General features: G+C 49.9%; 1 protein-coding gene across 2 annotated transcripts; it reads right to left on the bottom strand.

Annotated features, from left to right (window-relative positions):
- Positions 1-693: 693 nt before the first annotated feature.
- ELK4 (ETS transcription factor ELK4) lies at positions 694-20,874 on the bottom strand. 2 transcript variants are annotated; one of them, XR_010350614.1, is made up of 6 exons: positions 20,704-20,837; positions 10,905-11,120; positions 8,732-9,661; positions 6,078-6,194; positions 3,015-4,902; positions 694-1,870 (listed from the first exon to the last, which is right to left on the bottom strand). XR_010350614.1 is itself a non-coding variant. In XM_064399131.1 (5 exons), exons 2-5 carry the CDS (start codon positions 11,109-11,111, stop codon positions 4,804-4,806), a joined length of 1,353 nt encoding a protein of 450 aa, XP_064255201.1. In that variant the 5' UTR covers positions 11,112-11,120; positions 20,704-20,874; the 3' UTR covers positions 694-4,803. The 2 variants fall into 2 exon arrangements, 1 of the variants encoding a protein (XP_064255201.1); XM_064399131.1 differs by having other exon boundaries at positions 694-4,902; positions 20,704-20,874.
- Between the last annotated feature and the right edge of the window lie 5,525 nt (positions 20,875-26,399).

The raw sequence follows: 26,399 nt of genomic DNA, 5'->3' as shown, positions 1-26,399 counted from the left end.
AGCAGCTGCCAAAATCACCTTCCCAAAGCAGATGTGCACTCCAGGAATGAACAGGACACACACAGCTGGGTGGGGGTGCTAAAAACTGATTTAAATTGATTTAAATCCCCCCAAGACACCAAAATCCTGCCCAGCCCAGGGAAGCTGGAGCAGCTGCTGCTGGATGTGTGCTGATTCCCAGGATTCTGGCCTCCCAGAATTCCTGCTGGACAAGGATTCACCCCCAGATGAATTCCAGATCTCACACACAACTGCTGTGCTTCCCTAGATTTTTCTCCCTTTTGTATTTTTTTTCCCAGTTTTATTATTCCAAATCAACTTCTCAGCTCTAAAACCTGAGGGGAATAAACATTCCCCAAGGCAAAAGGACACAACACTTTTGGGATCAACTGCATTTGATCCCAAAATCTTCCTCTGCCAGCTCTGATTCCAGCAGCTCCTGTCCCACTCCCCTGGATCTGCTCACACTCCACTGCTAATTGCTGCTTAATTAACTCCAAATCAACCCACGAACCTCTGTTTAGGCGGCACCACCCTCATCAAACACCCTGGAGAGCTCCTGAGTGAATATTCAAGGATTTTGGGCTCCTCTCAGGGGCTGCTTGCAATGCCCCACTCTGATTTTGAGGACAAAACCACCTCATCCCACCAGCTCAGAGGCCAAAAGGTCTCGTATTTTCTTTTTTTTTTCCCCCCATTTCTACTCTTCCAGATCCAGATTCTATTCCTCACAGAGCTGAGGAAGGAAACAAACCAAAACAGGCACCCAAAACTCAGAAGTTTTTAAGTTCCTGTGGATTTTAACAACGTTCCCTGACCCACTGCTGAGGGATGTCCATCTCAGAGCTGACACTGAGATGGACTGGAAACAAATCTGCCTTAAAAATGGAGAGGTTCAACTGCAGAGCACATCAAAACTGCCAGAAAACAGGAGCAGAACGAGGTGAATAAAGGAATGAACCCACCAGAGGGGCAGAGCTGGTCTCAGCTGGAGGAGAAGCTCCAGGAGGGGAGCAGGGCCCTTCACTCCCACCCACCCCAGCTGCAGCCCCCAGGGATGGAGCTCCCGGCCTGGGGGAAGCTGGACAAGGGAGATCTGCACCTCAGCAGCTTCACTGCCCTCTGAATCAACACCAAAAACCCAAAATGTTCCATCTGGGAGATAGCTGAGGTCTGAAAATGCATCGGGGGGAAATGACCCCAAGCAAAGCCCTTCTGTTCTCACACAGCACCCCATCACCCCAAGGATTCCAGGACACAAAACCTGGGGATGCTCCACGTGAAAACAAGGAATTGTCCAACCCCAGGGATTCTATCCCTTCCTATTGCAAACCAGAGCTTGAATGTGCCAGAAGCTGAGCACAGGAACTGCATCCCCTGCTGAGGACGGCTCTGAAACAAAGCTCTAAACCTAAAGCTGCTGCTAAAACAACCCCAAAATTCCTCCATCACCCTTTTACCAGGATCACCTCCCCAGGACAGACAGAACACCCAGGGCTCCATGACCATGGGCCATTTTTCTGCTTCCAGGAGCTGCTCCTGCCAGGAACTGAAAATCCAGGATCCCAAAGAGAGCCAGGCAGCAGCAGCAGCTCCCCATGGAAAAATAAACAAAAAAAAAAGAGATTTCCAGAAGCAAGACACGAGTTCAGCTTCCAGGATTCCCTAAGTCCTAGGGAATTTGAATGTTTGGGTTTCATGGAAGGTGTGACCAACAGCAGGGGTTTATTCCCACCTCCAGGAGCTGGGTTCTTGTCTGTCTTCTACCAAAATGCTTTGACCTCCCACACAACCCAAGCCAGCCAGGAACAAACTGATGCAAAAATTACCAAGCATTCCACAAAACCAAAGCTACTCCAGCAACAGGAACCTAAGAAAAAAAAAAAAAAAGCTTCTGTAATGCTGCATTTTAATTTTTTTTTTGTTGTTTTTTTTTTTTTTTTAAATCACCACGGTACAGAACTAAACCAGAATCTACTCTAACCCCACCTGCCTTAGGCTAAATTAACAACAAATTGTGAGGAGCTGCACAAAAGTGCTCCTGAAGTGACCTAAAGAACCAGCAGGTGACAGAGCTGAGCCCCCAGGGAGCTCAGTCAGGAATGGGACCCAGGAGGAGCTGGCAGCTCCCTGTCAGTCCACGGGCCTCAAGAGGCAGCACATCAACAAGGAAATATTCCCTTCAGTGACCTGAAAACTGCAGCGGAGAAAAGGCAGCACGGGCTGCTCCTCTGCCACCTCCTCTCCCTTCCCCAGCTGCCTCCTGAGCTTCTCATCCTGTCCACACTCTTTTTTTTCCTGGTGGAAACCTTCCCATCCAGGCTGCGTTTCCACAGGAAAAGCTGGATCTCTGTGGCACAGCAATTTTGGGAAGCTTCTTGGAGAGGAGCAGGAGCCCACAAAGAACATTTTTTTGGGCTTGACCCTCTGCCCAAAGCCATAAAAGCTCACAAAGAATTAAGTGCACAAATTTTCAACAGCTAAACTTGGCTTTTCTCCACAGGGGAACAAGGGGGAAGGGAAGCAATTAAATTGCAAGTTTTTAGTGCTCATTCATGAATTTTCAATTCAAATCCCAGCCTGCAAATGTCAAAGTCCAAGTATTTGGTAGGCATAAAATTGGCCAACCTGAACCAACCAAAGTGCTGCTATTTATACAAACTCTAGAAATTTCCCAGAGCAGGCTCCAAACATGCAAACCAAAAACAAAAATTCCAGATGCCTGCTCTTCATGATCACCTGCAGCTTCGCTTCTGCATTTCAAAAACAAAAATAAAATTAAAAAAAAGGTCAATATTGCACATTTTAAGAGCTGCTGGTGCAGGAATTTCCTCCTGCATCTGCTGATGTCTAAATGTGAAGCATTTTTTGCCTCTGACAGGAGCCAACAGGAAGACAGGTCACTCCATGAGCTCACTCCCTGCTTCTCCACCTGAAAAAGGAATATTTTTTTCTCCCACTTTTCCCCTGGGCAGGTGAACAATGCCCAAAAAAAGCGACTCTGTTCCACCCACCTGTCCCAGGTGTCACGTCAGGAACACACAAAAGTGGTTTTTCTGTATCTCAATGTCAGGACATAGAAAGGGAACATCACTGCAGGAAAAGAAAAGTCCTGGGTGTTGTGGCTTTAAAGGGAATTCCAAGCCTGCAAAAGTGGCAGAAGGAAAAACAAAAAAAAACCTCTGGAAAAGTTTGAGTTCACCACTTTTCCACGGAATAGGTGCAGTATTTACAGCAAGCTCTGTCAGCTCCTCGTGCTGGAGAGGGGAAAATCTTCCTCTGCTCGTGGCAGCTCGGAGGATGATGAAGGGAAGAGATGTCTCCAGCTGTTTTCTGGGAATATTTGGTGGGGAAGATCCTCTGACACCCCCAACTCAAAGCCAGAAGTTGCTGCCTGACATCAGATGCCCCAGACTGGAAGGACACAGAGCCACAGCCCAACACTCCCAGGCTGAGGGGCTGAGAGAGGAGCAGCTCTCATTGTTTCACCCCTCAGTTTTCTTAAAAGGCCTCCTGAGGTGTAAAAATCCACCTAGAAATTCCATCTCGCCTCCAACGGCTCTGGGAAACAATCCTGCATCATGAATCCAGGACACCAAGGAGGTGAAAGCAGATTTACCACGAGCTTAAACCCCATGGAATCCCCTCAACCTGGTTTGGGTCAGTGCTCCCTCCAAAAAAACCCCAAAATCAACAGCTCCACTGCAGAACCTGGGATCAGAGCTGGCAAAAGAGGAGCTTTTCCACGTGGGGAAAAGCAGGAAGCTTTTCCAGAGCTGTGGGGAAAGAACAGCAACACTAATTCTGGGATGCTGCTGTTCTCACTCACCCTGCTGGGCTCTGGAACTGCAGGTCAGGCAGCAACTTCCCTGATAGAAACCCAGGGAAAATCCCCCAAAAACCCAGGGGAAATCCCCCAAAACTGCAGGAAAACCCCCCAGAACTGCAGGGAAAATCCCCCAAAACTGCAGGGAAAATCCTCCCATCCTGCTGAGCCAGCAGGGAGCTCCCAGGCTGTGGCACAAGAAATGTTTGGACTCCAGCATTCAAACTCTGTGAGAAGTGGAAGGAGCTCATCCCAACCATTCCTGGGAAGGGAAGGAGGGCAGGGAAACATCCCAAATCCAGCCCCACCTCTTCTCCCAGGGGCTCCACAGAATTGTCCTGGACATAAACTTGGAATAAATCCTTGAAAAAAAAAAATTTCTCCCTGCAAAAAACATAACAAAAAGAAAAAAATGGAGACAAGGGCAGCAGAAAAGCCCCGGTGCTTTTGTTGCTGCTCAAGTCGTGGTGCCCCAGGGCACAGCTGGCAGCACACACCCCATTCCCAAGCTTCTCCTGGAATGCCAGCTTCCATCAGGATTCAGGGTTCTCCTTGCTGAGCACGGGAAGCAGAAGAACAGAGGGTTCTGTTTGTTTGTTTTTCAAGAGTCACAGAGAAAAGCCTCCTCTGGTGCTGTTTGCTGCAGTCAGTGCAGACTCAGTTGCTGCAACACCACCCAAAATTCCTTTTGGAATGGGGAAAAATCTTCCAAATTGAGGAGGAGAAGAGACTGGAGCTGCAGCTCCTATTAAGGCGTTTGCATATACATTCCCAACCTGGGTTCTTCCAAAAAAAGGGGGAATTTTTGCACAAAAAAAGGCTTTTTTTTTTTTTTTTTTTGATTCGGGAATGGCAACAACTCCAACTGTTGAGAATCTCTGTGGAATTACAAACTGCTTGTTTTACAAAAAGGTGGCAGAAGGGAAGTGTCCCATGTTTGCCTTGCCCACTGTGTCCTTCTGCAGGAATTCCATGTGCTATGTCTTCTGCAGATCCGGGGAAAAGGGGCCAGGGGTGGAGGGTCCATCCAGTCCAGAGAGTGTAAATGGGCCATGACTGTTCAGCACGGATGGAAACTAGGAGATAAAACAAGGATCAGCAAAAAAAACCACTTTAATTCAATGTTCCTCCCATATCTGTGCACAAAGGAGGGAAAAAAAAACCAAAATGCAGCAACAAAACAAAGCAAAACCACCCCAGATGTCAAGGATGCTCTTGGCTTCTCACTTTTAATTTATTTTTTAATGCCAAGAGGTGTCACAGTGACCCTATATCCCCATTAAAATGTGATTTTAATCCAGGTTCTGAGGAAAACAGGGTCTAAATTGCCCCTCAGTTAATTATCAGCTGTTTCCAGGCTGAAATATCCAGTGTCATTTCAGCCCTCCTTGTTTATTCCCTGTGCTCATGGTACAGATGAGGAACTTCCTTCATCTCCATGGAGATGACAGATCCCAACCCAGAAGATTTCATTAAATTCTTTAATTTCAAAGAAATTAAATAAAAAATAATTAAATTGATTAAATTCTACCCTTTGCCTCAGCAAATTCAGGCAGCAAATGTGGTAATTCCAGGGCCAGAGTAGTAATTCCAGGGCCAGAGTGGAAGTGTGAGGGAAAAACATGAGAATTACAACTAAAGGAGGTTTTTTTTTTTTTTCAAATAGAGTGGATTTTTTTCCTATATAGCAAAAAATATCCTGGCCTTGGGCACTTCCAGGGATCCAGGAGCAGCCACAGCTTCTCTGGGCAACTGTGCCAGGGCCTCTCCACCCTCACAGGGCAGAATTTTATGGATTTCCTCCATAAAAATCATCAAAAACTGTGCCACACATCACCACAGAGATCAAACACACACTATTTCTCCTCATTAGTTGTGAGATTAATTACTGTTTCTCATCAGGAGTGATTGCAGCAATGAATAGAGTAGAAAATTTCTAAAATTCAGAAAAATCCCAACCAAAAAAAGGTACAGGGAGGAAATTTTTACAGGAAGAACAGATTTAAAAAAGAAAAATAATCTCTCTCTAAAGCAGCCTGTGCTGCAGTCATCCCTAAAACACCAACATTTACAACATCCTGAAACAAAACCAGGTAAAAAAAATAAAATTAACGCCCTCAGAAGCTACAAGAGGGGGTCGGAACCAACAACTCCTGCTTGATTTCTGCTGCAAACATTGGGAATAAATGATCCCTGCGGGTGTGCTGGGAAGGGATTGGAAAAAAACCATCCCTGGAGAGCTGGGACTCACCTGGAAGAGGGTGTTAGCACCTTGCAGGCGGGCAGGGCTGAGCGGGGCCACGGGGCTCAGCGTGCTCCAGAAGTGGATGCTGGACAGCAGGGGGCTGGGGGTCAGCAGGATGGGCGTCTGCAAGGGCACCACAAGGGCTGTCAGAGGCATTCCAGGGAATTCCAGCTTTTCCCCATGGAATTCCAGCTTTTCCCCATGGAATTCCAGCTTTTCCCCACGGAATTCCAGCTTTTCCAGCCTTTACTGTGGAATTCCAGCAGGGAAATTCCAGTTTTTCCCATGGAATTCCAGCTTTTCCCCACAGAAATCCAGCTTTTCCCCACAGAAATCCAGCTTTTCCCCACAGAAATCCAGCTTTTCCCCACGGAATTCCAGCTTTTCCCCACGGAATTCCAGCTTTTCCCCACGGAATTCCAGCTTTTCCCCACGGAATTCCAGCTTTTCCCCACAGAAATCCAGCTTTTCCCCACAGAAATCCAGCTTTTCCCCACGGAATTCCAGCCTTTCCCCACAAAATTCCAGCTTTTCCCCACGGAATTCCAGCTTTTCCCCACAGAAATCCAGCTTTTCCCCACGGAATTCCAGCTTTTCCCCACGGAATTCCAGCTTTTCCCCACAGAAATCCAGCTTTTCCCCACGGAATTCCAGCTTTTCCCCACGGAATTCCAGCTTTTCCCCACGGAATTCCAGCTTTTCCCCACAGAAATCCAGCTTTTCCCCATGGAATTCCAGCTTTTCCCCACGGAATTCCAGATTTTCCCCACGGAATTCCAGATTTTCCAGCCTTTACTGTGGAATTCCAGCAGGGAAATTCCAGTTTTTCCCACGGAATTCCAGCTTTTCCCCACAGAAATCCAGCCTTTCCCCACAGAAATCCAGCTTTTTCCATGGAATTCCAGCTTTTCCCCACGGGATTCCAGCTTTTCCCCACGGAAATCCAGCTTTTCCCCACGGAAATCCAGCTTTTCCCCACGGAAATCCAGCTTTTCCCCACGGAATTCCAGCTTTTCCCCACAGAAATCCAGCTTTTCCCCACAGAAATCCAGCTTTTCCCCACGGAATTCCAGCCTTTCCCCACAAAATTCCAGCTTTTCCCCACAGAAATCCAGCCTTTCCCCATGGAAATCCAGCTTTTCCCCATGGAAATCCAGCTTTTCCCCATGGAATGCCAGCTTTTCCCCACAGAAATCCAGCTTTTCCCCATGGAATTCCAGCTTTTCGCCACGGAAATCCAGCTTTTCCCCACAGAAATCCAGCTTTTCCCCACGGAAATCCAGCTTTTCCCCACGGAAATCCAGCTTTTCCAGCCTTTACTGTGGAATTCCAGCAGGGAAATTCCAGCCTTTCCCCCTGGAATTCCAGCCCTTCCCACAGAATTCCAGCTTCTCCTGTGGAATTCCAGCAGAGAAAATTCCAGATTTTCCTGTGGAATTCCAGCCTTTCCCTGTGGAATCCAGCAGGGCAATTCCAGCCTTCCCCACAGAATTCCAGCAGGGATATTCCAGCCTTTACCCTGGAATTCCAGCAGGGAAATCCCAGCTTTTCCCACAGAATTCCAGCCTTCCCCATGGAATTCCAGCCTTTACCCTGGAATTCCAGCAGGGAAATCCCAGCTTTTCCCACAGAATTCCAGCCTTTCCCTGGAATTCCAGCCACAGCTGCCAGCACTCCCATGCCCTCCTTCCCCCTCCTCCCTGCCAGCCCCATCCAGCTCTCTCTCTCTCCCCTGCCTGAGCAATCCATCCCTTTTTTTCTCCCCAAATCCTGCTGGCAGCCACAGCAGAGCAGCTCCTCCTCCAATCCAGCCCTCTGGAAAAGTGGGATTCTGGATTTCAAAAGGAAAAACCCACTGGGCACAAGCCCGCTCCTGGTGCCACCAATGCCAGCACAACAAAAGGAGTTTCCATCCAGCTCCTGAATATTCCAGGTTCACCAGCCAAGCACTTCCCAGGGTGCCAAAAGAACAATTCCACTTGGATTTTGGTTTTTTTTACTTCTCCCCTGTCTTCAGCCACTTCAGTTTTCAACCAGCAGCTTCCCCACGGTTTCATTTTAATTCCAATTTATTGCAGGGGAGAGATCACACAGATACAGAATGATTGAACAGCCCTGCTGGATTCAGTTCCCTTCCAAGTTTTCCATGAGACATGAAAGCTTTCCTTTCCCACACAAAGATAACAACCAAATTAAGCAGCTGCTCTTATTGCTGCTTGCTCACAAGACTTTGGCTGTAGCTAAATGCTACAAACTGAGTAAAAACAGCTCAGCAGACACCTCTGTGGGTCTGGTTTTGAAGGGTTTGCAGGCCCAGCTGAAGGATTTAGGAATAATTCAGCATTCCCCTAGCAATGTTTACAAAGATCCTGCTGGAGCTGGTTTGGGTTCTGCCTCCACATGCCAGCCCTGTGTGCATGCCCAGCACCTGGGCACACTTTGGGGTGAATTAACACCAAACTTGTGTTTAATTAAAAAAAAAACAAACCCAAAACACAACAACCAGGGAGTGACATCCTGAGTTTCAAATCTCTGCATACAATGAACCATTCACTTCCCACTTGCTGTTTTCAAGCATAACATCATCACTATTGTTAGTTTAAACAAAAAAAAAAAAAAAAAAAGAAACCAGGAAGGGAATTTAAAGGGGATTTGGTCACCTGAGAGAAAAGTGCTGGAGTAAGAGAAGCAGTTGGCAGAGAAGGACTCAGGATGCCCAGAGGACTGGGATCACTGCCTGTGATGACCAGAGTGGGAGCCAGCTCCAGCCCTTTGGGTTTTTTCGATCTGGAGAGGTGATTGGCAAACTCCTTCTCCAGCCCAGCTGAATCCTGCTGCTCTTTGGGCTCTGGGGACTGCTGCTGGAGGCTCTGGGCCTGCTCCAGCTGCTGGGAAGCCACAGATTCGATGTCCGTGTCAATGTCCAGGTCGGGGTTGGAGCTCAGGGGCGGCGAGGGCGGCGTGGAGGGCACCTGCAGGCTGGGGGAAACCGAGGACATGGGCGGGGTCGGGGTGAAGCTGGTGCTCAGGTTTGGCAAAGGGGCTGGAGGGGCTTCAGGGACGCTCAGCTTGGGCAGGACCAGCGTCTCCAGGGTCTGCAGAGTCTCCTCAGAGCCCAGGGGGAGCGAGGAGGTCACGCTGGGGGTGGCAGAAGCCGTGGAGGTGACAGCCACTGCTGAAGTGGTGGAGACCAGGGGGGCAGAGGGAGGCTTTTTGGAGGGCATGGTGACAAACTTGATGACAGAAGGGGTGGGGTCCTGAGGTTTCTTCTCCGTCAGCTTCTCGGCAGGGTTCTCGATCTTGATGGACCTGAAGAGCTTCACGCTGGAGGAGTTGAGGGAGTTGAGGGTGAAGGAGGAGTACAGGCCTGAGTGGATGTAGTCATTACGGCTGGAGGACTTAGCACAGGACTGGGATTTCTCCTTGCCACAGTTTTCCACGTCCTTGGGGGTGCTGGTGACCTCCCCAAAGCCGGGCATTTCGGGGTCCCCCTCGATCCGGCCCACCACGAGGGGATCCATGTTCAGGATCTCTGGGTACGACACGAATTTGTACACAAACTTCTTCCCGTTCACCTTCTTAATGATATTCTGGGGGGAAGAAGACAAAGTATATTTAGACCTTTCTTCAGATTAATTTTCTTCCTACAAACACTGCCTAAAATAGGCAGAGGAATTAAAGTCTGTAATCTTTCAGCCAAAAAAAAAAGAATGTTTCTTCTTTTCCTGTTTTAAAAACACCCTGCGTGTTCCAGTTCTGTTCTCGGAGCTGGCAGACAAAACAGTGCAACAGGTGAGCTTAACCTGACATTAAACATACTAAAAACAGCCTAAAAACTGCCAAGAAATCCTGTTTAACATCAAAAAATGCCCATTACCCCCAGCAAGGATCACTCAGCTGGGAACACTAGGGATAATTTAATAGAAGAACTTGCTAAAGGGTTTCTCCAGGAGTGCAGAACTGAGAGCTTGCACTTCAAATCAAACCACCTTTATTCTTAATAAGATGATAATAAAGGAAAATAAGCAGCTGAACTCGTCAGCAGAATGCAGGCTAATCAGTTATTTCAATACCACAGAACAGCATCTGTCAAACTTGTTTTGCTCCTCAGCGAAATGCCACACACACTTTGGACTTGGAATTATCCTTATTTATCATCCCCTGATTGTTGCTGAGATCTCTCAGCACCGAGGCAGATTTGTGGCACCCAGGAATGAACAGCAGCACCTCCCACCTGCTGCGGGCTGAGGCTCCTCAGAAACTGGGGGTTATTTTTATCTGCTCCACTCACACACCAGCAGCCGTGGGATAAAGGGAAACAAAGGTGAGACTCCAAGATGTTGGATAAACAAAAGCTTCTTACTCTGCTGGGCTGAAAACAATGGTCAAAGTGAAGGTGAAATTCTGAATGCACAGAGAAAATAAAAATACTTAGGGATGGAAAATGTTTCTTTTGAAAGAAAGAAACGTAAAGAGAAAAAAGATCTGGAAGTGGTGCAATATTCACGCCCTCCATCATCATCCTCTCTCTCTGTGCTTTACCTGGGTTTTAACCCTTGCAAGGGTGTGTATTTTTGGAAGGGGGATGAGGATCCAAAGGCAAATTTGTATTAGCAAAGACACCAAGCCACCAGAACATCCCAAAACAACCGGCGAGGACGAAACAGCGCAGCAACAAACGGAAGGAAAAACCAACCCAACACCTTTAAACAAAGCAGCCCAACTGCCTTCAACCTGGCAGAGGCACAGCAGTGCCACCCCTCCCCGGGAGGAGGAGGGCACAAAGCTCCTTAGCTGAGAGGGATGAGGACTGGAGCAGGATTTCCACCCTACCTTCACGTAGTAGTAGCGCAGCGCGCGGCTGAGTTTATCATAGTTCATGCTGGGCTTGTTCTTGCGGATCCCCCAGAGCCTGGCCACCTCCTCTGCCTGCAGCAGCTTGAATTCCCCGTCGTTGGAGGTCCAGCAGATGATGTTCTTGTTCTGGGGCTCTTGGAGCAGCTGGAGGAGGAACTGCCACAGGGTGATGGCACTGTCCATAGCAGAGAGCTGCAAGTCACAAAGGCAGGTTAAGGCCGGAGCATTTCCCTTCTCTCTCCCTACAAGGGGGGGGGAATGGAGCAGGGATTGTTATTTCCAAAGCCAGCAAGAGTAAAAAACTATTAGTCACCAGTCGTGAAAGATGTTCCCTGCAGAACTGAGGGGCTGAGTGCCAACTCTGGCGTCTCCTCCCACATGTCAGTACTTTTCACATGGGTTATATTTAGCCTCATTTAACTAAATCAGGTCACTTTGGGTAAGTTGCAGTGAGTCACTACCCCCAAAAAAAATGTTTCCAAGTTGTTCCATGTTCCCCCACTCTGGCTTGTGCTGCTCTGTGAGAGAGAGCTCAGGTACAGCCAGGTAGGGCTCAAAGCACCCCCTCAGCTCCTCCTTTCCCTCCTGCTCCCACCTCAGAGGGAGCACGGCACAACCAGGAACCGCAAAGCTCCAGAAGATGCCAGAGCCAAAACAACTCAATTTTCCCCTCAGTTTCCATTCCAGCCTCTCAATCACCCCAATCTCCCTTCAAATCTTTGTTTTCCAGGTATCACCCCAGATTTTTTTAATGAGAGTAAACACAGAACTAAATTAAAATTATTACCAACACTGCCTGTGCTCGGTTCTTAATTCCTGCCACGTCTTACCCACGTCAATGATTTAGGCTGGGACTTTCTAGGCCTGATATCTGCCAGTTGATTCCTGCTCTGAAGTTGTTGATGCATAAATTCATCAAGGACAGATCAGGCAGATAACATTTTACCTCGACCATTTCTGACTACACCAAACAGTATTTCCACAAATATTTTTCAGCAGAACACTCATCATTCTGGATAAGAGACAGTGTGGATTAAGCCAGACAAAATATTAATTCAGCACCTCCTATCGATTCTCTTAGTCCAGAACTGTTCAAATAACACAGCTTAAACTTTTTCCTGTGAAATAAAAACAGAGGAAAAATGCTCTGGGATAGTCAATAACATAAATAATTCTGGATATTCATAAGCACTGTATTTTTCCCCCTAGGAAAGGGGGTCCAGGGGCTCCATCTGGGTGAGTTTGGTATTCAAACACTAATCCCAAGCTCCAAAAGCACCAAGCCCAGGCTGGGGAGCAGGAGCCAGGCTGGTGCTGGGTGCTGTCCCCGTGCCCCCGGGCTCAGCCTGCCCTGCCAGCTCCTCCTTGCTCCCAAAGCCTTTTATTCCAATCTCATTAGTGGCCAGCACTTAGCCAGCCCTATATAAGGAAGGGAACTGTGGCCAGGGGAGAGCTGAGCACTCAGGGAGCCCAGGGACAGGATTAGAGCTGAGCTCACACCCAGCTCTGGGGGAAACGAGGTGCCCAGGCCATGGCACCTTCGTGGGCACCTTTGTGGGCACAGCCCGTGGCACTGCAGCCCTTCTGCAGAATCCCTGCCTCGTGGCACACGGGCTGATGTGACATTGATCCAGGCAGGTGAAGTGCTGCAATTACAGGGAACAATGTGCAAGTGAAGGACACCCACACCCCCTGTCAGGCTGGCCCGAGGTGCTTTCCCTGTTAATTACTGCACACGTACAACTCCCTGCTTGCCCAAATTAATTGCTCGGCACTCGAAGAAACTGGAGGCTGTGCTTCCAGACTCTTCCCACACTGCTCTGTGCTCTGCCAGCTGATCCCTACAGGATTTAGGGGCCAGGAAAACACTTTAAAACCCTTCCAGGACCGCCTGGTGCTGCCATTTACCCCCAACACGCCAGGCTGGGAACGCCAGGGCCCCGCTCTCCGGGGGGATGATGCAGCCACACGTGGTGGAGAGCACGAGGACTTGGTTCTGCCACCCAGCAGAGCTGTCAGGAGCACGGAGATGTGCTAAGAGAGAGCAGGCAAACCAAGCTGAGTGATTTATTCCCACGCTGCGTTTATCTCCAGCGCTCTGGGAGCACTGCACCAAACTGATGCAACGTGGAAATCAGATTAGCAACAGGATTTCACAGTGGCAAAGGATTTTTTTTTTTGTTGTTTTTCCCCACCCCTCCTGCTAAAAATCCACTCAGCTTTCACCCCAGAACTGAACTGGTGTTATTTCATGGGGCTGCTTCCCTTAGGAAGTTGCACCTTGCTGTTAATTCCAAGCTGACCCAAGCCAGGCGTTGCTGCCCAGGTCACAGCTGGTCTGGAATCCAGCTGGAGAAGCCCAGAGCAGCACAAAGTTCTGTAAAACAGCACACAAAGAGAGGCCAAAATGATGGAAAATACTAGATATTAAAAAACAAACAGAAAAAAAACACCCAGCACCTTTCCCAGAGATGAGCTAAGCCCTGTGAGGAGCGTTTACCAAAGTTAAAGAGTTCATGCTGCTCAAATCCTGCATTTTCCAGCTGGAAGGATCCTCAGAGCTACAGACTGTACTGGAGAGCAATTCTGATCAAGTTCCTCCTGATGTTCCTGGCATTTGCAGCCCCAGGCGTGTCACGATTCTGTCCATCACCCAGAGGACACATGGCACATCCCCAGCTTGGAAAAGTCTTGGCTGAGAAACATTAAAAGGGTGGAGAGGCCTCACTGATCCCTGGCTGTCACTGAACAGGAGCACAGAGTACTCTGGAATTGTTCATGGATGGGTTTACTGCACAAAACAGAAGGAATATTCCCCTTTATTAAATGTTCACTGCATTCATCTGCAGGGAATGATGGAGATCCCGCAGTGGAACCTCATGGAGACTTCAAAGAAATGGAAAGGTGGAGTTTTTCTGGAGGTTCTGTCCAAAGGGATGGCCAGAAAACAACCTTGGTCACAGCCAGGGGATCACAGGTGGATTTTGCCCCTTCAGAGTCCAGCAGAGAGCTGTCACCTGGCAAAGTCCAATGTGTACCAGGAGACAATGTTGTGTCTCATTAACTTTAGTACCAAACTAGAAAAATACATTAAAAACCTCTTGTTTCCCAGGAAAAGCAGAATATAAAAAAAAAACCCATCACACAAGATGTAAAATGAAAACCAGCACGGGTGAGCTGAGCACCACCAACGTGAGGAAAAGGTTTTTGCTCCTCCAGCAGCCAGGGCAGGAGGCAGCTCTGCCTTTCCTGAGCCTCCCCCTGGCACCAGGGATGAGAAACGGCTCAAGAACCCCCTGCCCCACACGACTCAGTCTGTAAACAGCATTTCAACTTTTACATTTCCTCAACAGCCCCACTCTGCTCCCCTCACAGCTCCCAGCAGCACAAAATCCCCTCCCAAGCCCAAGTGCATTTCCTCCAGGACGAGCACACCGCTAATTACAAACAAATTACCAAACCTGCTAAAACCATCCTTTTGTGAAGGTGCTTTTCCCTCCTAAGAGGAAAAGGGAATGAAGCTGAGAGCCTTTCCCTCCCTGCACCGTGTGAGCAGGAGGAAAAAATAGTTGCTAGAGGCAGAGGGCAGCTCTGCTTTGTAATGAGGGAGCTAAAATAGAGCACTATTATTGTCTTGAGATCTTCTCCGACGCCTACGGGTGACCCCTGGGAGCTCAGCAGGAGCTGCCAGGTTTGGCACAGAGCTCCCAAAAAACCTGAGCCTGCCCTGCTGCTGCAGCTCTGCTGGAGGCCGGGCCTTCGCAGGAGTTTATCCAGAAAAAGCAGCATTTGGGATTTGCCTCTTCCCCTCTGTGGGATTACAGGGCCTGCAGGTTTGGCTTTTCCTGGCAATGTGAGGAAGCGGCACAAAAAATCCAAATATTCACCCTCTGTATGGCCTGGGAAGGGACTAAAGGCAGGATTAGGGGTTAGGCCTGTCCTAACCCCCTCCTTCGAGGTCTCCTGGCACGTTTCCTGTGCTTTGACTCAACCCCAAATAATCTCCAAGAATCTTTCACCTCCATTTGTTGCAGCAGCCTCTGCTGAAGCATCTGCAGCCTGATGACTTCTGCAGATGGGCTGAACTAAAAAATCCTTGTCAGGCCCCCAGGCAGGAAGAAAGCCCCGAGGAAAGGAAAAAGGAAAGGAAAGGAAAAAGGAAAGGAAAAAAGGAAAGGAAAAAGGAAAGGAAAAAGGAAAGGAAAAGGAAGGAAAGGAAGGAAAAAGGAAAGGAAAAAGGAAAGGAAAAAGGAAAGGAAAAAGGAAAGGAAAAAGGAAAGGAAAAAGGAAAGGAAAAAGGAAAGGAAAAAGGAAAGGAAAAAGGAAAGGAAAAAGGAAAGGAAAAAGGAAAGGAAAGGAAAGGAAAGGAAAGGAAGAAAGGAAAGGAAAGGAAAGGAAAGGAAAGGAAAGGAAAGGAAAGGAAAGGAAAGGAAGGAAAGGAAAGGAAAGGAAAGGAAAAGGAAAACAGGAAAGGGAAAGGGAAAGGGAAAGGGAAAGGGAAAGGGAAAGGGAAAGGGAAAGGGAAAGGGAAAGGGAAAGGATGTCCCAGGCACGGAGCAAAAGCACCCCCAGCAGGGCTGGGCTGGCAGGGTGACAGCCAGGGGACAGCCCAGAAAGGGCCCTGGGGACACAGAAAGGGCTTCCAGCCCCGCAATAAAAACTGGGACAGAGGCAGGTACAGGTCTGGGGAAGCTCGTGGTGCAGGTGAGAAAATCAAGGCTTAGATGCCAGGAAATCATAGGAAAATACAGGAAAAATTCAGGGAAAAAATCCAAGGGAAAAAACTTCCAGGAAAAAAAAAATCCAAGTGAAAAATCCAGAAAGAAAATCCAGGGGGAGAAAAAAAAATCCAGAGGGGGGGAAAAAATAATCCGGGGGGGGGGGGGAAATCCAGGGGGGGGGAAAAAGTCCAAGGGGGGAAAAATAATCCGGGGGGGGGGAAAAAAAATCCAGGGGAGGGGGGGGGAAATTCGGGGGGGGGGGGGGGGGGGGGAAGAAATTCAGGGGGGGAAAAAAAATTCAGGATAAGTTCCAGGAAAAATCCAGGAAAAAACCCAGGGAAAAAAAAAAACAAAAAAAAAACAAAAAAAAAAACCAGGAAAAAAAACAGGGAAAAAAAACAGGAAAAAAAAAAACAGGAAAGAAAAAAAACAGGAAAAAGGCAGGGAAAAGGCAGGGAAAAGGCAGGGAAAAGGCAGGGAAAAGGCAGGGAAAAGGCAGGGAAAAGGCAGGGAAAAGGCAGGAAGAAGGCAGGAAGAAGGCAGGAAGAAGGCAGGAAGAAGGCAGGAAGAAGGCAGCAAGAAGGCAGCAAGAAGGCAGCAAGAAGGCAGCAAGAAGGCAGGGAAAAGGCAGGAGGAAGGCAGGAAGAATGCAGGGAAAAGGCAGGAGGAAGGCGGGAAGAATGCAGGGAAAAGGCAGGAGGAAGGCGGGAAGAAGGCGGGAAGAAGGCGGGAAGAAGGCGGGAAGAAGGCGGGAAGAAGGCGGGAAGAAGGCAGGAGGAAGGCAGGAGGAAGGCAGGAGGAAGGCAGGGAAAAGGCAGGAAGAAGGCAGGAGGAAGGCAGCAAGAAGGCGGGAAGAAGGCAGGAAGAAGGCAGGAGGAAGGCAGGAGGAAGGCAGGAGGAAGGCAGGAGGAAGGCAGGAAGAAGGCAGCAAGAAGGCAGGAGGAAGGCAGGAGGAAGGCAGGAGGAAGGCAGGAGGAAGGCAGGAGGAAGGCAGGAGGAAGGCAGGAGGAAGGCAGGGAAAAGGCAGGAAGAAGGCAGGAAGAAGGCAGGAAGAAGGCAGGAAGAAGGCAGGAGGAAGGCAGCAAGAAGGCAGGAGGAAGGCAGGAGGAAGGCAGGAGAGCAGACCCGCTGTGACTGCAGCCCTTCGCAGGCACGCCAGGGTTTCAGCACTCGGGGCAGCGCAGGAGCGCAGCAGGAACTGAGCAGCCGCTGTCCCTGCTCCTTGTGCACCCTGCTCTGCACACAGGGCCTTGGGGGCTGCCCCAGGAAAACAACACTCCTGGCTGAAGGAGAACTTTGGAGGTCACAGGCCCAAAGCCACAGTGAAAACATCAAAATCTAGCAGGATTTTCCCCCCTCTTTGTTCAATTAATAAATGAGTAAATAAATCATCCTCATCCTTTTTTTTTGTTGTGGGATATGGTTGATAAGTGTCCAGTGAAAATGGATATCAAAATAAAACCAAGCAACAGTTTTATCAGCAATATTCCATCCCTAATAAACCTTTCCCAAAAACTTTTCCACCTCCCAGGGTTGTGACTCACCTGAACTGGTACTTTTAGGATTGTATCAATTTTAATTAATTTCAGAAAGAGCCTACTGTGAAAAAAAATCCCAAAAAAACCCACAAACCTGCTGTCCAAAACCTGATGTGAACTGAGGCCTTTTCCAGAGCACACACAGGTGAAATGCCAGGTAAAAACCTCTTAAATGTGTAAAATAAAGGAATTAAACAACAAATTCAAACTAGACATGCAGAATTCTACACTCCCTTAAAAAATCCCAACCCCTGGCAGCTTTCCAAGTAGTAATCCAACCAAACCATCTGTGATAAGCACCAAAAATCAAGGAAAAATAAGGAAAAAGCAGCCCAACCTCTAAGAAATTCTTGCTTTCCCCTTGCCTCTGGCATTCCCTGCACCGTGGCTCCCAACCCAGGCAGGAAAATCAGATTATTGTGCAGGAGAAGCCGTGGTTATCAAGGCAGGAAGTTCCTTGGAAGGAAATGCTGAAGGATGTCCTCATGATAAGAGCTGCTCCAGAGCTTTCATTGCCTAATCCCACTCCAAGCCTCTCTTTTATTTTTTTTTTTAACTCAAAACAAATGTTGCAATAAATTTTGTCTCGCTGGCTCAAAAATTGAGTTGCTTGAGACGAAATTTAGGTGTTTTAGCAAAAATTTGGGGGGTTAGGAACCAACTGTTTCAGCTTCTGAGTCCTGAGAAAGAAATATTTCTTTTTCTTTGCATTTTCCAGTTTTTCCTCGGTGTTTTCTGGCCCTTGTGAACTGGCCAAGAGCAGGAACACACCATGAAGGACAACAATGACATCAGGATTTCCACGGGCTCGCTGCAGCCTCAGGTTGGCAGCAGAGGAGCCAAGCACATTTCTGGGGGTTTTCATCCTGACAAAAGGGGCCCCTTTTGTTATCAAAACCAGCTTGGATCATCACACATGGCTTTTAATGTTCAACCTGATGGAAAACAGGGGGAAAAGGGGATTTTAAAGCAGGTTTTGTGTAATTCCTGCTGCAATCCCTCTGCTCCTCCATCCCTGCCTAGGCACCACTGATCATGGACAGCCCAAATTTCCCTGATTTTCCACACTTGGATCAGCATTATTCCTTCCCTAAATATTTTTATTTTTAGGATATGAGAGCCCAGGGAAGGTTTGGGACACACAGAGGGGATGGGAAACTTCAAAACCAAAAAGCCTTTGATGGGTTTGTGACCCTGCTGGGATTGTTCCCCAGAGAGCCAGAAAAAAAAATCTGATTTCCTGGAAGCTCCTAAGGAGATTACACTCACTTCCTCCTCATCTGGCCGTGTTTACCAACAGCAGATTAAACTGCCTTGCACAGGCACAAGGAAAAACATCCCGTTCACAGCAAGAACAACCCCAAAAAACCAAAAATCCCAGGTTGAAATTCCTCCCGGCTGGGGAAAGGGAACGTGATGAGAGCTGGAAAAGCTCCCCTGAAGGATGTTTGTGGTACACGCAGCCCCGTTGCCATGGCGATGGAACAACTATTCCCTGCAAACAGGCACAGAGACCCTAAAAATAAAGAGCCCAGGCGAAATCCCCGTGTCAGGCATGAGTGGGGACGGGGTGGGAGAGAAACCCCAATTCCCAATAAACCTTCACTAAAAGCTTTTCCAGCCCCCAGGGCTGTGACCCACCTGAATTGGCACTTTTAGGATTTTATCAATTTTAATATTTTTTAATAATAATTTTATTATTATTTTAAATTTAATTGAATAAATTTTTTTTGAATTGAATTAAAATTGAATAAATAATTTTAAATTTAATTGAAAAAAGAGCCTGCTGTAAAAAAAATTTGAATAAATAATTTTAAATTTAATTGAAAAAAGAGCCTGCTGTAAAAAAAAAATATTGAATAAATAATTTTAAATTTAATTGAAAAAAGAGCCTGCTGTCAAAAAAAAAATTGAATAAATAATTTTAAATTTAATTGAAAAAAGAGCCTGCTGTCAAAAAAAAAAACCAACAAAAAATCCACAAACCTGCTGTTCAAAACCTTTTCCAGAGCACACACAGGTGAAATGCCAGCTAAAAGCCTCTCACAAGTGTAAAATAAAGGAATTAAACAACAAATTGAAACCAGAGATGCAGAATTTTACACTCCCTTAGTGGAGAAGGGCTGGAGCCTCCAAAGCAAAGCCCTGCCTCGCTCAGGAGCTGCTCCTCTGAAAATCCAGATAAAATATTCATTCAGCAGCCACAAATCCAGGCCAGCTCCGGAGGCTGTCCAGCCCTGCTGGGGATTTTTGGGATGGAGAGGGAGGGAGGGAGCTGGAGGTGGAACCCAGGTACGGGATGTGTGTGTGTGTGCACCAGGGAACAGCAAATAAAAAGCAGGATCTGCAGGATTTGCATACTTTCTCCTCTGCCTCCCCGATTGATGTGGGCAGGAATCCACCCAGTTCAGACAGGGGAGTGCGGGAGGATGAAAAAAAAAATATAATAGTGGTGAGGAATTAAAAAAATAAAACCCCCAAAAAAAAAAAAAAACCCCAGCAGCCATTGGATCCAAGGAGCCAAAGAAGCAAAGCCTGGATGCAAACAACGGCTGGGCTCAGCCTGCAAAGCCCTGCACCCAAAAATCTCCTGCCCCCAGAGACTGCCTGCAGCCCACCAAGGAAGATCTGCATGCAGACAGCCAATTCCTGCATCAAAAACATCCTGGATCTCACCACGCAAGCCCTGCACCCAAAGAAACTCGGGATTCCAGCGAGCAACCCCTGGATCCAAACAGCTCCTGGATCCAAACAACCCCTGGACCCCAAAAACCAATTCCTGGACCCCAAAATCTCCTGGATCCCACCAACCTGTGACTTCCAACAACCCCTGGACCCCACAAACCAACTCCTGGACCCCAAAATCTCCGGGATCCCACGAACCAACGTCAGGATCCCAAAATCCTCAGGACCCCACCAAGCAACCTCTAACTCCAAACAACCCCTGGACACAAATAAACAATTCCTGGTTGCCAAAATCTCCAGGATCCCACGGATCAACCTCTGGAGCCCAAAATCTCCTGGATCCCAACCAACCTCTGGCTCCAAACAACCCCTAGACCCCAAAAACCAATTCCTGGACCCCAAAATCTCCGGGGTCCCGCGAACCAACCTCGGGATCCCACCAAGCAACCTCTAACTCCAAACAACCCCTGGACCCAAATAAACAATTCCTGGATGCCAAAATCTCCGGGATCCCACGGATCAACCTCTGCCTCCAAACAACCCCCGGAGCCAAAAACCGATTCCCGCACCCAAACATCCCCAGGAACCCAAAATCCTCAGGACGCCACCAACCAAGCTCTGACCCCAAACACCCCCTGAACCCCAAAAAGCCAATTCCTGGACCCAAAGATCCCCAGGGTCCCTCCAGCCACCCCCGGGACCGAGGAAGCCGCTCCAGCCGGGATCCCAGGCAGCCCCGGGCCGGGCCCGGCCCCGCCGCTCCCCGTGCCCGCTCCCAGCCCTGAGGGGCCGCGCCGGGGGCACCGCCCGCCGCTCCCCTCCCCCGCTCACCGAGGAGGAGCCCCGCCGGTGCCCGGGTGCCGTCGGGTGCCGGTGCTGGGCGCGGCCCCCCCGCCGTCCCTCATGCCCGGCCCGGCCGCCGGGGCCGCATCCCGGGCGGGCAGCGCGCGGGCGGCCGCCTTCCACACGGCCGGGGGCGCGCGCGCGGGGGGGGCCTCGGCGGCCGCCGTACCGCCGCTTCCGCCCACGGGCCCGCCGAGCTCCAGGGAGGCGGCCAATCGGAGCGCGGCACCGAGAGGCAGCGGGCCAATGGGAGGGCGCGCTGCGGGCGCGAGGCGGGGTTAGGGGCGGGGCTTGGGGCGCGGGCGGGACGCGCGGTCCCGGTGCCCGGGTCGGGCCATGTGCGCGGGCCCGGCCCGAACCGGCCTCGAATGGCCCCGTACGGGCCCTGAACGGCTCCGGAACCGGCCCCGAACCGGCCCCGAATGGCCCCGTACGGGCCCTGAACGGCTCCGGAACCGGCTCCGAACCAGCCCCGAGTGGTCCCGAAGCGGCCCCCAATGGTCCCGAGTGCCCCCGAACCGATCCCGAATAGTTCCGAGTGACCCCGAACCGATCCCGAATAGTCCCCGAACCGATCCCGAAAAGTCCCGAGTGTTCCCGAACTGGTCCCGAATGCTCCCGAACCGATCCCGAATAGTCCCGAGTGACCCCGAACCGGTCCCGAGTGGTCCCGAACCGGCTCCGAACGGCCCCGAGCGGCCCCGCCGCCCCCCAGCTCCCGGCTGCCCTCAGCGGCTCTGGGGAAAGCCCTCAGGCTCTTCTCGCTCCCCTCACGCAGTGTTGAGGGAGAACAGGGCTCAGCACGTCAAAATGGTTCAAAATTTTAAAATAAACCTCTGTGTTTTATTAGGAAATACATGGTGTGAGCGCTCCTCACAGAGCAGGGAGTCAAAACAATTCCTGCTCTAGCTGGGCACCAAGGACAAATGATGCAAATCTCAGCCCAAGAGCACAAACAGCGTGAAATGAAGAGAGAGAAACAAGGATGGGATTGCATGGGCTGGAGATGGAATTGGACAATTAACTCCAATATGCAAATGGAACAGAAATTATAAAAGTGAGAGACCCCGTGACCATTGTCCATTTTGTGACCATTTTGGGTTCATTTTGTGGCCTTTTTGGTCCATCTTGGGTTCATTTTGTGACCATTTTGGTTCACCTTGGGTTCAGTTTGTGCCCATTTTGGGTCCATCTTGGGTTCATTTTTTGACCATTTTGGTTCATCTTGGGTTCATTTTTTGACCATTTTGGTTCATCTTGGGTTCATTTTTTGATCATTTTGGTTCATCTTGGGTTAATTTTGTGGCCATTTGGGTTCATCTTGGGTTAATTTTGTGGCCATTTTGGGTTGTGCTGCCCAAGTTGGATCCATTGAGGCCTCCTAATAAATCCCTGCTTTATTCTTTCGCTCTCCTGGTCCCTGTTCCAGCTCAGCCTTCCCAAGCCTCAGGAGAGCTGGTGATGCTGGAGCTCATCTCAGCTGCCCCTGCACTGCCCTGGGGAGGTTTGGGGTCCCTAAAGACCCCCAGTGCCACCCCTGCCACCATCCCAGGCTGCGCCAGCCTGGCCTGGGGCACTCCCAGGGATCCAGGGGCAGCCAGAGATTCTCTGGGAGTTCCATCCAGCCAGGAATTCCTTCCCAAAATCCCACCTCTCCCTGCCCTCTCTGTGGGAAGCCATTCCCTGTGTCCTGGCACTGCAGGCCCTCGTCCAAAGCTGCTCTCCAGCTCTCCTTGGTCACAACTTTCTGCACAAAAAAAGCAGGAGGGAGATAAGAACAAGGAAAGACAGAGAATTTAGGATTTGACGAAGGACAAGGGTTTCCCCCAAAGCATGTTGTCACAGGGAGAGAGGAAATTTTCAGCCAGGCTGACCATTGGTTATTCATTTACAGAAGCTCGTTTTCTTTTAAAATGCAGCAGAGTTAAGAGAGCTTTTTGTGTTTTTCCTAGCCCCACTGTAAAAAAAAAAACCAAAAAACAACAAACCCAAACAACAACCAAACAAAACAACCTAAAATAAAATAAAATAAAATAAAATAAAATAAAATAAAATAAAATAAAATAAAATAAAATAAAATAAAATAAACCCTGAAAGGGACCAGGCAGGGAGGAGAATGAAAGGAGGAAAAGAAACAAAAATTCCTCCAGAATCAGTTTCCTCAGCTTTCAAACTAGTGAAACCCCTCTGAAGTGAAAGCCTGGACATTTTCCCTTTTCCCTTTTTCCTGTGGAAAGCATCAGGCAGTATTTCCACATGATCAGAGCTGCTTTTCCCAGGGGAATGCCCGAGCCAGGAACATCCGGAGCTCCGGGGGCTCCTCCCCAGCCCCCCCTTCCCCTGCTGAGGAACCCCCCAGGCTTTTCCCCGTGCCCACCCCTCTTTTCTGCCGCCCCTGGGGTCCCTTTTCCCCCAGCAAAGCCCAGAACAAAGAGGGAAATGAAGCAAAGCCCTCCCAGGCTCTTCCTGTCGAGTCACAGGTGGGAGCTCTGCCAGCACCTCCAGCTCAATCCCATTTTTTTGGGACAGCTCCAGCACCTGGCTGTGCTCAGCTCGCTCCCAAATCCAGCTGGTTCCTCCAGGAGCTCCCTGGGGACGGAAAAATCTCCTCTGGGAAAAATCTCCACCATTCCAGATCCTCTCCTGGATTTGTCTCCGCTCCCCACCAGCACCACCCAAAATTTTGGCACTCAGGGGAAAAAATACAGGAGCTGAACCCCCACCAAAAAAAGGAGCACAGAGAGGGGCAGCACCCAAAAATCAACCCCAGGCTCCTAAAGCTGCATCACGGGGGTGGCTGCAGTGACAATCAACCTTTTTTTATTTTAGGGGGATAAGAAATTTCCTACTTCGTGCAACTCCCATTTTGTTCTGCTCCCACTGCCGGGTGTTTGCAATTCAACGTGGGCTTGTTCCTATCTTAGACAGCATCAGCCAGGGGAAAAAATATAGGACAGACAAAGGGATGGAATAAAAATCAAGCAGGGAACGAGGCAGAAAAAAAAAGACAAAAAGCTCATGTGCAAAGAGATTTTAGGAAAGCGGCTCCCGTGTAAACAGCTCCCATTTTAACGGGGAAGAGGCAGCAGAAAAGGGAAAATAAACATATTTAATTGGGGATTTCTGGTGAATGTTAATCAGGTGGCAGCACTTGGAAAATGGATTTTGCAATTTCCGAGGCAAGGACAGAATCCTGAAGGGATACAGAGCCCCCAGTTCTAGGAAAACACAGAGCAGGGGAGCACCGAGAATTCCAAAACTTTTCCCAACCCTCCCTGCACGGCCTTTGGCTGGAGAGGGGGGCAGGAGGGAATGGGAAGCACAGGGAAAGCCAGAACATTCTGCAGCAGCCGATCCCAGCCCGCCAGGGCCCTGCTCCAGCACGTGGAACTGTGTCTTGGTTTGCACAGCCAGCTTCTGCTGAGGGAGGCAGGAGACCCCCTGAAATGGGAAATGCAAACCCCCTCCCTCTGAATTGTTATAAATTTGAAATTAAGGGGCTCTCAGGCAAAGGTACGGGAGCAGGAATAACAGTTCTTTAGTGGGAAAATTAAAATACAAACGCAATAGTGCAAAAAAAAAGAAAACAAAGCCCTGCCAGAGTCAGAAGAGGAGCAGCCCAAGATCCAGAAGGTGAGCCTGGGGTGTCTTGGTTTGCACAGCCAGGTTCTGCTAAGGAAGGCAGGAGCCTCCCCTGAAATGGGAAATGCAAACCCCCTCCCTCTGAATTGTTATAAATTTGAAATTAAGGGGCTCTCAGGCAAAGGTATGGGAGAAGGAATAAGAATTCTTTACTAGGAAAATTAAAATACAAATGCAGTAGTGCAAACAAAAACCCAAAAAACAACCCTGCCAGAGTCAGTTTAGGAGCTGCCCCTGGGGTCAGGGGGTGGCACAGCCCCATCCCATGGTGGCTCAGCCTCCTGCAGTGCCAGCTGTGCTTCTGCTGCAGCAGGGATCCTGCACAAGGGGGGAGTTTTCCTCTGGAGCTCCAGCGCTGCTGGGATGGGCCTGGTGTTCCTCTGGGAATGCAGGGCAGGAGAAAGCTGCTCCTCTGGGAATGCGGGGCAGGAGAAAGCTGCTCCTGTGGGAATGCAGGGCGGGAGAAAGCTGCTCCTGTGGGAATGCGGGGCAGGAGAAAGCTGCTCCTGTGGGAATGCAGGGCAGGAGAAAGCTGCTCCTCTGGGAATGCGGGGCAGGGGAAAGCTGCTCCTGTGGGAATGCAGGGCAGGAGAAAGCTGCTCCTGTGGGAATGGGGGCAGGAGAAAGCTGCTCCTGTGGGAATGCGGGGCAGGAGAAAGCTGCTCCTGTGGGAATGCGGGGCAGGGGAAAGCTGCTCCTGTGGGAATGCAGGGCAGGGGAAAGCTGCTCCCGTGGGAATGCGGGGCAGGGGAAAGCTGCTCCTCTGGGAATGCGGGGCAGCAGAAAGCTGCTCCTGTGGGAATGCGGGGCAGGAGAAAGCTGCTCCTGTGGGAATGCAGGGGGCAGAGGCTGTGCTGGTGTCCCAAACCTCAGATTGTATCCAGGTAGGAATGCTTGGCTCCTCCCCTGGGCGGAGCATCTCCCATGGGATGCTGGAATTGGATCAGCCATGCAGGGACACTCAGTGGCCATGGACAGAAGATAATTAATAATTAATGACCCATTAACAGCAGATTTCCACCTTTTGTCACGCAGGGCCAGGATCTGGCCCAGCTGGTGGCTGGAGGAGCTCTCAATTGTCCCTCTCTGATTTTCAGGTCCCATTCCCACAAAGGCCCTTCCCTTGGGCTCCTCTAGGAAAACCCAAACTCTGATTTTCTCCCCGCCTTAAGCAAAATTCTGCTGCTGAAGCACTGCGAGCAGCAGGAACTCCTCCAAGAACTGCATTTCCCCCTGATAAAAATGAAACCTGAAAGGAAGAATCATTAATAAAAATCCAATTCTGACTTCATTAGGGAAAAAAACAAAAAAGAAGAAAGAAAGAACCTCCTCGTGCTGTGATCCATCTTAGGGCTGTATTTCCAAGGGGGCTTTAAAGCAGGATTTGCCCTTGGCTCATCCTGCAGGATGAGCAGCCAGCACGAGCTCCACGTGGGCAGCCCGGGGATGTCACTGCTGTCACTCGTGCTGCCAGGGAGGGAGGCAGGCAGGCAGGGAGGGCTCTGCTGCTCCTGCTTTCCCCACAGCCCCAGCTGCAAATTTAGCAACAGCGCCTGAGCTCCTCTTTGTGCTCTCCCACGTCCTGCCCCGCTCCAGCTCCTGCCTGCGTGGAGTTCTCCAAGAGCTCTGCTTAGCAACCTGGCAGCCCTGGCTGCAGCGCCAGGCAGCCGCTCCTGCCATCCCTCCTGCCATCCCAACTCCTGCCATCCCTCCTGCCATCCCAACTCCTGCCATCCCTCCTGCCATCCCAACTCCTGCCATCCCTCCTGCCATCCCTCCTGCCATCCCAACTCCTGCCATCCCTTCCTGCCATCCCTTCCTGCCATCCCTTCCTGCCATCCCTCCTGCCATCCCTCCTGCCATCCCTTCCTGCCATCCCAACTCCTGCCATCCCAACTCCTGCCATCCCTTCCTGCCATCCCTCCTGCCATCCCAACTCCTGCCATCCCTCCTGCCATCCCTCCTGCCATCCCAACTCCTGCCATCCCTTCCTGCCATCCCTTCCTGCCATCCCTTCCTGCCATCCCTCCTGCCATCCCTTC

The sequence above is a fragment of the Passer domesticus genome, chromosome 25 (genome assembly GCF_036417665.1).
Source record: "Passer domesticus isolate bPasDom1 chromosome 25, bPasDom1.hap1, whole genome shotgun sequence".
Classification (NCBI taxonomy): domain Eukaryota; kingdom Metazoa; phylum Chordata; class Aves; order Passeriformes; family Passeridae; genus Passer; species Passer domesticus.
Note: the sequence above shows the minus strand (reverse complement) of the source record. Positions and strands in the feature narration are given on the sequence as shown.